The sequence below is a fragment of the Pleurodeles waltl genome, chromosome 5 (genome assembly GCF_031143425.1).
Source record: "Pleurodeles waltl isolate 20211129_DDA chromosome 5, aPleWal1.hap1.20221129, whole genome shotgun sequence".
Lineage (NCBI taxonomy): Eukaryota > Metazoa > Chordata > Amphibia > Caudata > Salamandridae > Pleurodeles > Pleurodeles waltl.
The window spans coordinates 979943827-979956486 of NC_090444.1; the positions used below are offsets into that span (position 1 = coordinate 979943827).

General features: G+C 47.3%; 1 protein-coding gene across 1 annotated transcript in view; it reads right to left on the reverse strand.

Annotated features, from left to right (window-relative positions):
- LOC138296216 (solute carrier family 22 member 2-like) overlaps positions 1-12660 on the reverse strand; it is a 286618-nt gene that overhangs the window by 107520 nt on the left and 166438 nt on the right. The window contains exon 6 of the mRNA XM_069235137.1: positions 8805-8917. Coding sequence (XP_069091238.1) covers positions 8805-8917 — 113 coding nt within the window. The remainder of the gene's footprint in view (positions 1-8804; positions 8918-12660) is intronic.

The window sequence follows — 12660 nt, forward strand, 5'->3', positions numbered from 1 at the left end:
TGGACTTGTATTTGTACTTGACATACAGTGATTAAGTGTACACTACTGTTTGAGTTCAGACCACTACGTGACCACATACTACTTGTCTTGTGATTCTGCTTTTTGTTCTCTGATGTCCTCATGGAAATATTGCTAATATTTTTGGACTCTGGTTTTTGGTTGTGAAGCCTTTGCAGAATGGAAGTCAATTTCTGGCACCTATTTGTGTATACAAAAGTGCCAGCTTAAAGCATTCTGCATGGAAAGGGGACTGGCTGTGAACAAGAAATCCAGAAGGGAGGATCTTGAGTCAGCCCTGTTTCAGTATGAGTTGAAACGTTATCAGGCAACACCACCAAATGAGTCTGAGGATTAGAACTACTCTGTGGAGGAGGACTACTCTGAGGAGGAGGGTAGTGGCCCTTAGGAGGGAACAGAAAGAGATGATTGGCTCCTAGCTCGAATCTGCAGTCTGGAAGAGCTAGAAGCTGAGCTTGAGAGGGCTGAGGAGAAGAGAGCCTTAGCCCTGGAAAAAGAAAGGTTGGCAGCTCAAGAGCTGAGCTGTGAAGAGCTGAAACTGGAAGCCATGAGGGCTGAGTCCAGTTCAGATGGTAGCAGCAAAAATCTTATATCCAGTGCTGCTGAAGAAGTGCACATGCCCAGAGATGTGGTGTCCTACTTGAAGGAGGGAGTTAACACATACCAGGAGGTTCAGGGGTATGAGGTAGCTCCATTGATGCGCAGGGTCCCTGAGGTGGATTGGGGAACTGGCATGGGGAGTCATATTCCTACTAGTGGGAGGAACACTCTACTGACTCTAGGTGAGAGTGGCAGGGAGAGGGGTTCCCCCCAGGTAGAAGTCCTGGTTATGGAGTGTGAAGACATCCCAGAAGAGTGTGGGTTGAGTGTCAGGGACAATCAGGTACTGTCAAGTACAGTCTCACCAGTCTCAGGAGGGTGATGTGGGGTGCTTTTTCAAAGCAGAGTCATTGGATGGGTGGGTGAAGGGTACTTTGGTTAATTCATGTGAGGGGCTGAGGGATGTAATTGCTGGAGAGCATATGTCTAGTCGTTATTTTCCAGAGCTACGCCAACACCAGGTGGAGTGTGAGTTCTCCGACCCCAGGGAACTTACATTGGAAGCAGACGTCTGGGTGAGTACCAGATAGTATGAAGAGGCATTTGGGGGTGCTCCTGAGAGGAGTGGTCTAGGTATTTCCCAACCAGGTGAGGTAGGGAAGGATTGTAGTGTCCCAGGTAGGTCCCAGTGTAGTGGGATGGTTGAGGGACTCCATATCCAGTCTCAGAGGAAAGGGAATGGCGATGGGCTGAGGCCCAAGGTGCCCGAGATCCGGTCCCAGGTCCTGGAGGGTTCCATGAGGGAACACCAGGAGGGAGCCTAGCCTGTACCATAGGGCCATCTGTTGAGGGAGACCCCACCGTGTCAGGAGAACTTGGACAGGCGGCTGTAGCCAGCGTCCCACCAGTTCTGGTGTCTGGCAGTACCACTCCTAGTGAGGGGGTGCAGAAGTCCAGACAGATGGTTGAGAGGGGGTTGCGGACCCCAGTGGAGAACCTGGAGGGTCAGGGGTCAGCTCTGAGAGCAGAGCCCCCCAGAAATGACCTTGGTGGGACCATTTCTGGGTTGGGGGGAATCCAGACTTTGTCATATGGGCAGAGGTCAGGAGACCTGCAACAGCCAGACTCTTGTGTTTCCCTTAGGGACGGTGTGTCCCTTGAGGGGGGAAAGTGTGCCTCCCTGGAAGTCCTGGTGTGCCAGGCAATGGTTCAACCGCAGGGTGGTGACTCTGGGTTGAATGATCAGGTTCAGGGGGTAAACTCTGACCTGATGGGGGGTAGGTGTGCTCCCAAGGAAGTCCTGGTGCGCCAGGCAGTGGTTCAACCACAGGGAGGTGACTCTGGGTTGGATGACCAGGTTCAGAGGGTAAACTCTGACCTGGTGGGGGGTAGGTATGTCCCCCAGGAAGTCCTGGGTTGTAAGGCAGTGGTCCAGTCTGAGGGTACAGATCATGGACGGGAGGATCAGGTGCAGGGGGTAAACCCTGATCTGAAAGGGAAGGCCGTTTGCCCAATCACCCCCCGTGTGATTTTAAGGGGTACTCTCCCTGGGGGGGGGTTGCAGAACCCTGAGAGTAGGGGTAGGGGAGAGAGAGACTCACCCCTGATCCCAATGCAATCTAAGGGTACAGACCCTGGATTGGAAGGCCAGGGTGTCCCCCCTGACCTGGAGGAAGGGGGTACTGCTAACAGTGCCCCTACCATGTTGTCTTCTGGGGGGCCACTCCTAGTTGGGGGGTGCAGCACCCCAGAAGAGATGGCAGGGGAGGGAAGCCTAATCCCCGGCCCTAGTCCAACCTGAAGGTACAGACCCCAGGTTGGAGGACCAGTTGCAGGTTAACAGGCCTGCACTGGTGGAAGAATTGTGCAGGACTGCTTCTACAAGCACCCTGATGTTAGAAATGGGGTTTCTGGTTGGCTAGGGTATGCACCTCAGCCAGGCAGAACTTACCCACTCTAGTCAGGGCAAGGGAGTTACACGTCCAAGATAACCCCTGCTCACCCCCTTGGTAGCTTGGCACGAGCAGTCAGGCTTAACCCGGAGGCAATGTGTAAAGCATTTGCACAACACACACAACACATGTGACGCTATATCCCCACCACAAAGGAAACACAACACCAGGTTATATGAAAATATACTGTATTGTACACAACGTAATTATTAGACCAAACATCACATCAACAGTACTATCCTGCTACCTTAGTAGTTGTCAGAACGTTACACATTAGTTACTCTGCAAACTAGCAGTAGTCACACATAACACACAGGTTACTCAGTATTCTGCAACATAAGCAGTAGTCAGGAAACACGTTATCACATTAGAACACTTGTCATAAGAATATCATAAAACACCCATAGTAGGAACATTAGAAAATCTATGGCAAGTTAGGGAAACATATTAGCAAGTCATGCCCATAAAAGGAACATGTGCACATATATGTAAAAACATCATAGAACAGGTAGGCAATATATCACAATTAGCAAAGTCTGTAGAAAGAACTTCAATTATAGTTATATTGGTCCTTTTAAAGTACCTGGTAGATGATAGAGGCACCTCCAGTGCCTGAGGAACAGAATCAAGGGGGCCCCCGGCGCTCCCTGCGCCAAACGGGGGCCTTGTGATCTTGTAAAGGGAGAGGGGCGTCACGCACCCTCCCCGATCCTTATTGGGTCCCTCCTGGGGACTCGTGACCTTTAGGGCCCCCCCTCGGGCCTCAACCGGCCCTCTCCAAAAGGGGGGAGCCCAAAGCGCCAAAGATTAGGGCCGGAGGGGCGTTTGTGCCCCTAGCACAGTGACCGGGGAAGGGGGGCCCCCTTTCTCCCCTGCGTCCTGCTTGCAGGGAGGCAGCCGCCCTTGTCCTCGGTGCGGCTGCCACCAAAGTGGTGAGGGAAGCAGGGGCCTCCGCTGAGGCACTGCCCCCGCTTCCAAAAGCGGCCGCACCCGGTCCGGTGCGCAAGCCGCTGTTCTGCCTTCCCTCGTCCTCGAGGGAGGCAGCGCAGAGATTGGAAGGCCAGGTGTGCCCTGGGGGCGCTCCGAATAGCACGCGTCACCCGGGGGCACAATAGGAGCGAGCTAGCTCTTTCTTCACTTCGGAAGGTGCCCCAGGGGCACTAGAGGCAGCGCGATCCTCGCGCCCAAAACCAAATGCTCTGCCCGGGCTGCGGCGGTGATCCCAACAAAGAAGAGGCGCCGTGGAGAGCGCGAGGGCACATTGAGGCTCCTGGGCTGCGGCGGTGTTCTTTGGGGTTCAGAAATAACGCGCTTCCCAAAGCGCTAGAGCCATCTAAAGCTCAGGCTGCGGCGGTGATCTCTTCCAGCTATTTTGAGAGAGAGCGCTTTTGCTAAGCGCTTCAGGCAAAGCTGTGGGGATCGGGACAGGGGTCAGGGGCCACAGCACCCTGCCCCTGGGAACAAATAAGCAAGGAAGAGGTACAGGGCTGGTGGGCCCAGCTACAGGCCAGCACAAGGGTTGCAGATGGTGGCAGTTCCTCCTAGTGACCAGGCAGGTCACAGGTCAGCACAGCAGCAGCAGTCCAAGGCGGTTTCCTGGTGAGTCCATTCATCAGCGTTCTGTGTCCAGTTTCAAGTTCCAAGAATGTTCAAATTGTCGGGAAAATTCCCCTGTACTTATAGTCAGTTTTTACAGTGTTTTACAATGATAGGGAGAGGAGGTTCCAGCCAGTTACAACTGGTTCTGGGAGTGCCCCCTCTCTCCTTTCAGCACAGGCTCCAAACATCAGTGGGGGGGTTAACGACCCTATTGTGTGAGGCAAGGGCACAGTCTTTACAAATGCAGGTGTGCCCCGCCTCTCCCGTCTCTCAGCCCAGGAAGACTATTCAGTATGCAGATGCACCTCTGTGACACCTCCACCCTCCCTGTGTACAGGCTGTCTGAAAAGTATGCACAAAGCCCCAACTGTCACTCTGCCCAGACGTGGATTGGAGTCAAGCTGCAAAACACCAGAGTCATAAGCACAGATAAATGCGCACTTTCTAGAAGTGGCATTTCTGTGATAGTAAGAAAAAATACACCCACATCAGTAAGCAGTATTTATTATCACCATTACAACCATACCAAACACGCCTACGCTACCCCTCATAAATCAGACAATACCCCTTACACATAAGGCAGGGCATTTCTAATGCAATCCTATGAGAAGGCAGCACTCACAGCAGTGAGACACCAGTTAGGCTGTTTGTCACTACCAGGACAGGCCATGCAATATGGCACATGTCCTGCCTTTCTACATACATGGCACCCTGCCCATAGGGCTAGCTAGGGCGTACCTTAGGGGTGACTTACATGTAGTAAAAGGGGAGTTCTGGGCTTGGCAAGTAAGTTTAGATGCCAGGTCCCTGTGGCAGAAAACTGCGCACACAGGTCCTGCGATAGCAGGCCTGAGACAGGTTTGAAAGTCTACTTCAGCGGGTGGCGCAAGCAGCGCTGCAGGCCCACTAGTAGAATTTTATTAACAGGCCCTGGGTATAGAGATACCACTGTACAAGGGACTTATAGGTAAATTAAATATGCCAATTAGGTATAAGCCAATCATACCAACTTTAGATGGGAGAGCACCTGCACTTTAGCACTGGTCAGCAGTGATAAAGTGCTCAGAGTCCTAGAGCCAACAGCGAGAGGTCACAAAAACCAGGAGGAAGGAGGCAAAAAGACTAGGGATGACCATGCGTATGGCCAAAAGTCCAACACCTGACAATTTTTGTCTCTGGGGGTGCCGCTCCTGGAGAGAGGCTACAGAGCCCCAGAGGGGAGGACCAGGGTCAGGTTGTCATCTCTGACCTGGTGGAAGGGAGAGTGGCCAAAGGGTGCCAGGCACCTGGGGCTGCCGCCCCCCCACTCTCCACAGTCACAGTGGTTGGAGAGGCCGGAGGTCGGGCTCTCATCCCTGACAGTTGTCAGGGGTCACTGTGGCTTGCTGTCCTGGTGGACAGAGTTACCCCTTGGGGGGGGACGAGAGTCACACCCGAGAGTGGAGTGGGCAACACCACTGTGTTGGCTATGGGGGTACTATCTGCCCATTGGGATACATTTGTGAGCAAAGTAAAGTTAGGTGCTGCACAGATAGTGTCTGCAAATGTGGAGAAGGGTACCCCATGGGTTAGCTTAGTGTACCCTGAGAGAATGGACAGAGGGATCCAACTGGAGTCAGGAAGGCGTGGAACTGGAACATGCCCCTGCTGTTGTGGGCCTGGGTCCTTGTTCTATCACCCCAATCAGGGAAGTACATCAAGGTATTGATTGTTCTCCCCTGGATTTAGGCTGGTAGGGGGTCGTTTTGGACTTTTTTGCTTATGCAGGGTCATCCCCAATCTTTTGGCCTCCTGCCTCCTATTTCTTCTGACCTGTTGCTGTTGGCTTTTGAACTCTGAGAACTTTACCACTACTAACCAGTGCTAACGTGCATATGCTCTCTGTGTAAATTGTATGGTTGATTGGTTTATGCATGATTGGCATATTTAATTTACTAGTAAGTCCCTAGTAAGGTGTACTAGAGGTGCCAGGGCCTGTAAATCAAATGCTACTAGTGGGCCTGCAGAACTGGTTGTGCCACCCACATAAGTAGCTCTGTAATCATGTCTCAGACCTGCCACTGCAGCGTCTGTGTGTGCAGTTTTAACTGTAAATTCGACTTGGCAATTGTACCCACTTGCCAGGCCGAAACCTTCCCTTTTCTTACATGTCAGACACCCCTAAGGTAGGCCCTAGGTAGCCCCAAGGGCAGGGTGCAGTGTATGGTTCAGGTAGGACATATAGTAATGTGTTTTATATGTCCTGACAGTGAAATATTGCTAAATTCGTTTTTCACCTTTGCAAGGCCTGTCCCTCTCATAGGTTAACATGGGGGCTACCTTTATATTTGATTAAAGTGTAGATTCCCTTTGGGAGTGGATGGACCTGTGGACTTTGGCGTCTCTGAGCTCACAATTTAAAAATACATCTTTTAGTAAAGTTGATTTTAAGATTGTGTGTTTGAAAATGCCACTTTTAGAAAGTGAGCATTTTCTTGCTTATACCATTTCTGTGACTCTGCCTGTTGGTGGATTCCCTGTCTGGGTCAGTTTGACACTTGGGCTGGTTGCACCTCACACTAGACAGTGACAAAAAGGGAGCTGGGGTGTAGTCTGCATTTCCTGATGAGCCATCTGTGCTAGGAGGGTGGGGAGGAGCGGTCACTTACACCTGAATGGGCGTTGCCTCTCCTCACACAATGCAGTCTCCGAGCCCCTGGTGAGTGTCTGGGTCCTGGCCTGGACAAGGCAGGATTTCACATTCAAAAGAGACTTCACTTTGAAATAGGCCTACTTCAAAGGAGAAATTGGGTATAAGAAGGGCACCCAAAACCACAGACTTTAGATCACTTATGGACATCAAGAGGAACCTCTGCCTGGAGAAGAGCTGAAGAGCTGAGGAAGAAGAGCTGCCCTGCCTGTGACTGTGGTTTGTGGAGCTATCCTGCAGTTGCTGCTTCTGCCAGAGTAAGAGGGCAAAGACTGGATGTTGTGTGCCTTCCATCTTGATAAGAAATCTCCAAGGGCTTGATTTAGAGCTTGCCTCCTGTTGTTTGAAGTCTCAGGGACAGCAAAGACTTCTCTCTGCCAGCACCTGGAGTCTCTGGAGAGACTCCTGCTCTGACAAGTGGTGCCCTATCCAGTCCCTTGGAAGGAAAGCTGGTGGAAATTCAAGGAAATCGACTTCGGACGACTTCGGACCGACGCCGCTGCTGAATTTGGTGACGCCGCCTGCACCCGACTCCGTGATTTTCATTGGAACGCGATGACCTTCGCAGGCCCGACATCGCTGCAGCCCCGCCGAAGACCACGACTTCGTGGAAGTCGCCGCACCACGTCGTGACCGACGCCACTCGAAGTGCGCGGATTCAACGTTTCACACAGACGCTGTGATCCCCGACTTTGCACATCGGCTTGTTTTCATTTCTTCACCAAGGTACTGTACCTGGGGGTCTATGCGACTCCGTGTCCGGCGACGCTGGTGTCGGATTGTTGGGAACAACTCCGTTACAATGCTGTGTTAAGACCTCATTGAAGCATTTTGTGTTTCTAAGCGCTATTTTTTAGTCTAATCTTTAAAAATTCATAACTTGACTTGTGTATGTTGGATTTTTGTTGTTTTGGTCTTTTTTTGTTTAGATAAATATTTCCTATTTTTCTAAACCTGTGTTGTGTCATTTAGTAGTGTTTTCATTAAGGTACTGTGTGTGTTTGTACAAATACTTTACACCTAGCACTCTGAAGTTAAGCCTACTGCTCTGCCAAGTTACCAAGGGGGTAAGCAGGGGTTAGCTGAGGGTAATTCTCTTTTACCCTGTCTAGAGTGAGGGTCTTTGCTTGAACAGGGGGTAACCTGACTGTCAACCAAAGACCCAATTTCTAACAGTGCTACTGTGCGCACATGGATCATGTGTGTAATTTCACTTTCATGTGTTCTACATACAAAACAACCAGCCATCACTGAGGTCGCCTTAACAGCCTTTCATAGATGTTAGTATTTTTTTTCAAATGAGGTATAAGTCCTGACTATTGTCCTCTTCATGCTACCCATACCCCTATACTTAAGTTGTGCCAAGGTGCAATGTCCTGCCATCCTCAGAGAAAACCTGAACCTCCCGGAGTGCACATTTATATGGGCACAGAAATGGCTCTCTGATGGCAAGGATTTATTTTTAATTTACCTTATTTTGCCAAAACTCACAACATTTGCTTCTTCTGACGTATGAGAATAATTCCTTTTTGTTCTTCGGAGTTATTCTATGTTTGCATATACATGACTGCTGCACTACTTCATAATGCTAGTGAGGTTAGTGTACGTAATGCATATTCATGCATTTTAATTTGTTGGTGGGCACATTAATTGTGATTCACTCAGAGTTTGCTAACTTTTTTTGTAAATCAGGCTTTAGATATTCAAAACTATATAATGCCTGTTTTCTTCTGAGGAACATGTTGATATCCACCCCCTGTGCCCCAGAGTTCGCACCTAATACATTTACAGAATCCAAAATAATAAATGTCAGTGAAAGAACACGATGTAGTATAACTTTGGAAATAAATCTCGGTTGCATCAAATTCACATACATTATATTTCATTTCGATGTGTTGTCTGTGTGCCATTTCTACAATTCTCAATTGAAGAATGTGTAAATTGACAGATTAAGTGAACAGAAATGCAAATAAATTCGAATGACTTTCCTTTTTGCTTTCACTTACCAGATGTACATTAGAATAAATGTATACTTCCTAATTTGTGGTGTTCTAAACAGGTCCATAAAAGAAGGGACCTGCTTCTCATTTCCACATACAGCATCCTCTGTTTGAAGTCTCTAAAAGAAAATGTGCTGCAACAGTTAATCTCTTTACAGAAAGATGTACACTCATTTAAACTGAGAAACATTTTATATCAATTCTCTTCTGAAAAGAAATTTTCCAGTAGGGCTTATTTTGAGACTGTGGCATTACAAATGGCATGTATTGTCCTTCAGACATAGTCATTCCATCAAACCCATCAATACAACAGTAATCAGGGTTCATTTGGCCCCTCAGTCCTCTACACCACTGCGCCGCTGCACCTGCAGCACCAATGGAAGCTACACACCTGTCTGGTTTGCAACCTGCTGTTCATTTTATGATGTAATGTACAAATGACTAGCATTGCAAAATGGGCCTTTACACTAGATCACAAGGCGGAAACAGGAATAATTTTAGAACCCCTGAAAATTTAGGAATGGAAACTTCCAAGGGTCAGTAGGCCTCCATCACAGAATTTGCATTTCCTGTAGGTCAACCATTTTTTTTGTAAAGCAGTCCTTCAAAGGAGCAGGGCTACGTTTTAAAAGAAAGGACAGCATGTAAGGACGGGTAACCAGGAGAGCTCAAAGTGGTCACAAAGTAGTCCGCTAAACCACTCTCTGCTCCCGTGGGCCTCCCACGAGCATTCACAAGGTACAAGCTCAGTGCTTAATTTGTAAATAAAAAGGTGCTGGTGCCCAAAGCCGCCCTCTTAAACACGCAGCTGCTGCAATTAAATGTGCGAGCATGGACTACTGAGGCAGCGTAATCCTGAGGCCATCTCAGGCCTCTTTAATCTATTTACAGCCTCTCCCTGCCCTTTCAGCTCACTCTGGAAGCTTTTTGCGTTTTCCCATTGTGCCGATTTTTCGTCTTTCTCTTCCTCCGTCTTTCCCATATGTGTCTTTTGCTCGCAGTAAATGCCCGAGGTACAAAAATAATTGCCGGCTCTCAAAAATAAGTGCCGGCGCTCCGCACCGGAAACAACAAGCACAAATTAGGCACTGTGCAAGCTGACCCAGTGGAACAGCTTTCACTTTAGAAATGTAAGAACAACCGTGTCAGATGCCTGTAACATGTGAAAGGTTAACCACTACACTTGTGCACAGCAGCTGGCAGTAAGTACACCCATACCTTTTTCAAACTTCCCACTGATGTGATTTTGGATGCAAATCGGAAAGGTTTTCCCTATTCTTAAAGTACCTTTGTACCACTGTGATTTTTGTGGTCGTAAAGTCTGGGCGTTAGTAAAACACTTAGGGCCAGATGTAGGAAACTTTTGCGAGTCGCAAATGGCCCGATGTTAAACCCTGGTTTGTATTTCAACAGTGACTGTGGCAACCTTCATTGCAGAAATTTGGCAAAGTTGAATTGCACCAACGTTTTAAAAATACTTTCTAACATCATAAATTTGATGACGTTTATGAAAATAACAGTAGGAAAATACCAAAAAACGTAAAGGCTGCTGTTGGGAATAAAGGGGAAATCATGCTTTTTGGTGTAGTATTTTGCTTAAAAAAACTCTCCTGTAAAAGTTTTTACATCATATTTGCCCGCAGGCAAAGTTGTTTGACAATGATCAACTTTACTTGATTGTGAAGCAGAAAGTCCGTGACCTTCACAAACATTTGCTGGCAGAATTATAGTTTTGCCCAAACCTGCTTACTACAAATACATTTCAGGATACAGGAATGTTGCATGGACCAGAATCCTAAAGCAGGTGTATTGAGGCTTGCTAGACTAATGTGCCAAAATCGATTGGACCTTTTTTCTGCCCCTATAGTCCTTTTTTTCTTTCTTATTGTCTTATTTTGTATGGCCAAGAGGTAGGGGTATAATGAGGAGAGGGTTGATACAGCCTCACTTCCTTCTTTACTCATTTTGCACCAGGGTCCTAGCTGCGATTTATTGAAGCTGGAGCGTGTACTCTTCATTTTCCATCTTCCAATGACAACGCTGTACATCCCATTTCCAGCTCTGGTCAGGTAAGAACCTTGCCTCTCCTATGTCGGCTTCCTGTGTCACCGCTCTTCACTTCATGCAACCCCGTTTGGGCTTTATTCAGTAAACTATTATAGCACTTGAGGCTACCTTGTTCAATGCCCTTCATTGAGAAAGTGTGACCAAATGATTGTTATCACTATTACTTTGGAGTCACATTCAGGACCTCATTATGAGTTGTATGCTTACTTCCAATGGGATTCATAACAGAGATCGACTGCCCTATCAGAATTTAAGATCCACTAAATGAAGCCAACATCTCTGGGTGAAAGCCTGGGAAAGGAGGAATGAGGAATTACAGAGGGAATCAGGCCTGGAATCGCTTATAATGGACCAGATTTTCACTGCCCTGGAGTCACTGGTATCACTGTTCTCTGGACAACCGTCAAGATGGAGATTAGACAAGTTTCTTCCAGTTAGCAATTCCAGAGGAGCACAGAATAATAAGGCTTACTTTGATGTTTACATTATTTAGCTCAAGGAATGTCAAAGAAGAGACAGAAATTGTTTTTTGGAAGTATTTTCCTGTAAATTAAGCTGCATACAGCCTCTGACAAAATTTAATTTCCCTGTTACATTTGAGGAGTAGCCCATACGGACGGTGTTATTAGGCATTTGGCTAAGGCCTATGCTGAAAGCAAATGTGTTTTTGGGAAGGTTTCCCAAGAGGCGTTATCTACATCGATGTGGGATAGAAGCATTGATTTGACTACTGTGATGAACTTTGTGAGCAACATTTCAAGCTATATTTTCAAGTAAAACTGGAACTACAATAGTGCAGTCTTAGTTTGCAATATGTGATTGGAGAGTCCAGTACCTAAGTCGAAGTTAGAGACTCCAGTTTAGGGTGGTTACTCCCATCGGGCATGTTTTGTACGCCATGGCAAGATGAGGGGTGGAGAGTCACCTTAGTAAAGACAAATTTGGTCTTGCTTGGGTTTGGTTTCAGAGAGGAGCCTGCCAGTCAGTTCTCTAGTACTTCAGAGAGTTATTGATACTAACTTTGAGTGCTGGTCAAGCTACCTTTAAATATGTAGTTGGCTGCATATTGCTGAATAGTGGTAACCACAAAACCATGGACCATAGTGGAGTCCTGTGGATAGTGAATAATGTGAAAGAAACAACAGATCCTAGTGGTAACCCACATGGAAAGAGAAGAGCGAAGAATCTTGAAGATTCTACATTGATAAATGGTGTTTGTTTTGTCTGCTAAACATGACTCAAACTATTTCAAAATATGCTCCCAGATGCAATTGTATGAGACAAGAATGGATAGAAGTAACTGTTGCTCTGCAGTGACACAATTCACAAATTGATCAAGAGGTGAGATTGGGAAGACAGTCCTATCATCCTTCTCCTGCAGGGCAACACTAAGTATTTGAAGTGTGACTTTCCCTATACTGCATTATGGTCTAAGTTTCGGATTGTTGTACCTGGGCAGTGATTTGATGCCCTTTTGACATCGAGATAGGCCTAAGATTAAAGAGGACAGAAGAGCCTACATTATGTTATTTTTGTAGCGGTGCAATTTAACTGGTTTTGAAAGCAAAGAAAATGATTTGTTAAAATAGTGAAGCATCACTGATTTATAGCAGTAGAATAGCACTAACTGGTCAGTGAGCAGGCTTTGAAGATAGAGGTAGGCATTGCATCTTTCCCATAGAATGATGCAATGTCTGCCAGTGTGAAACGTTGAATGATGGACTATAGGGGGAGGAGGCTTTCAAAAGTTTGCGTTTAATATGATTGAACCCTCTGTATCTTATCTGGGAAGAAT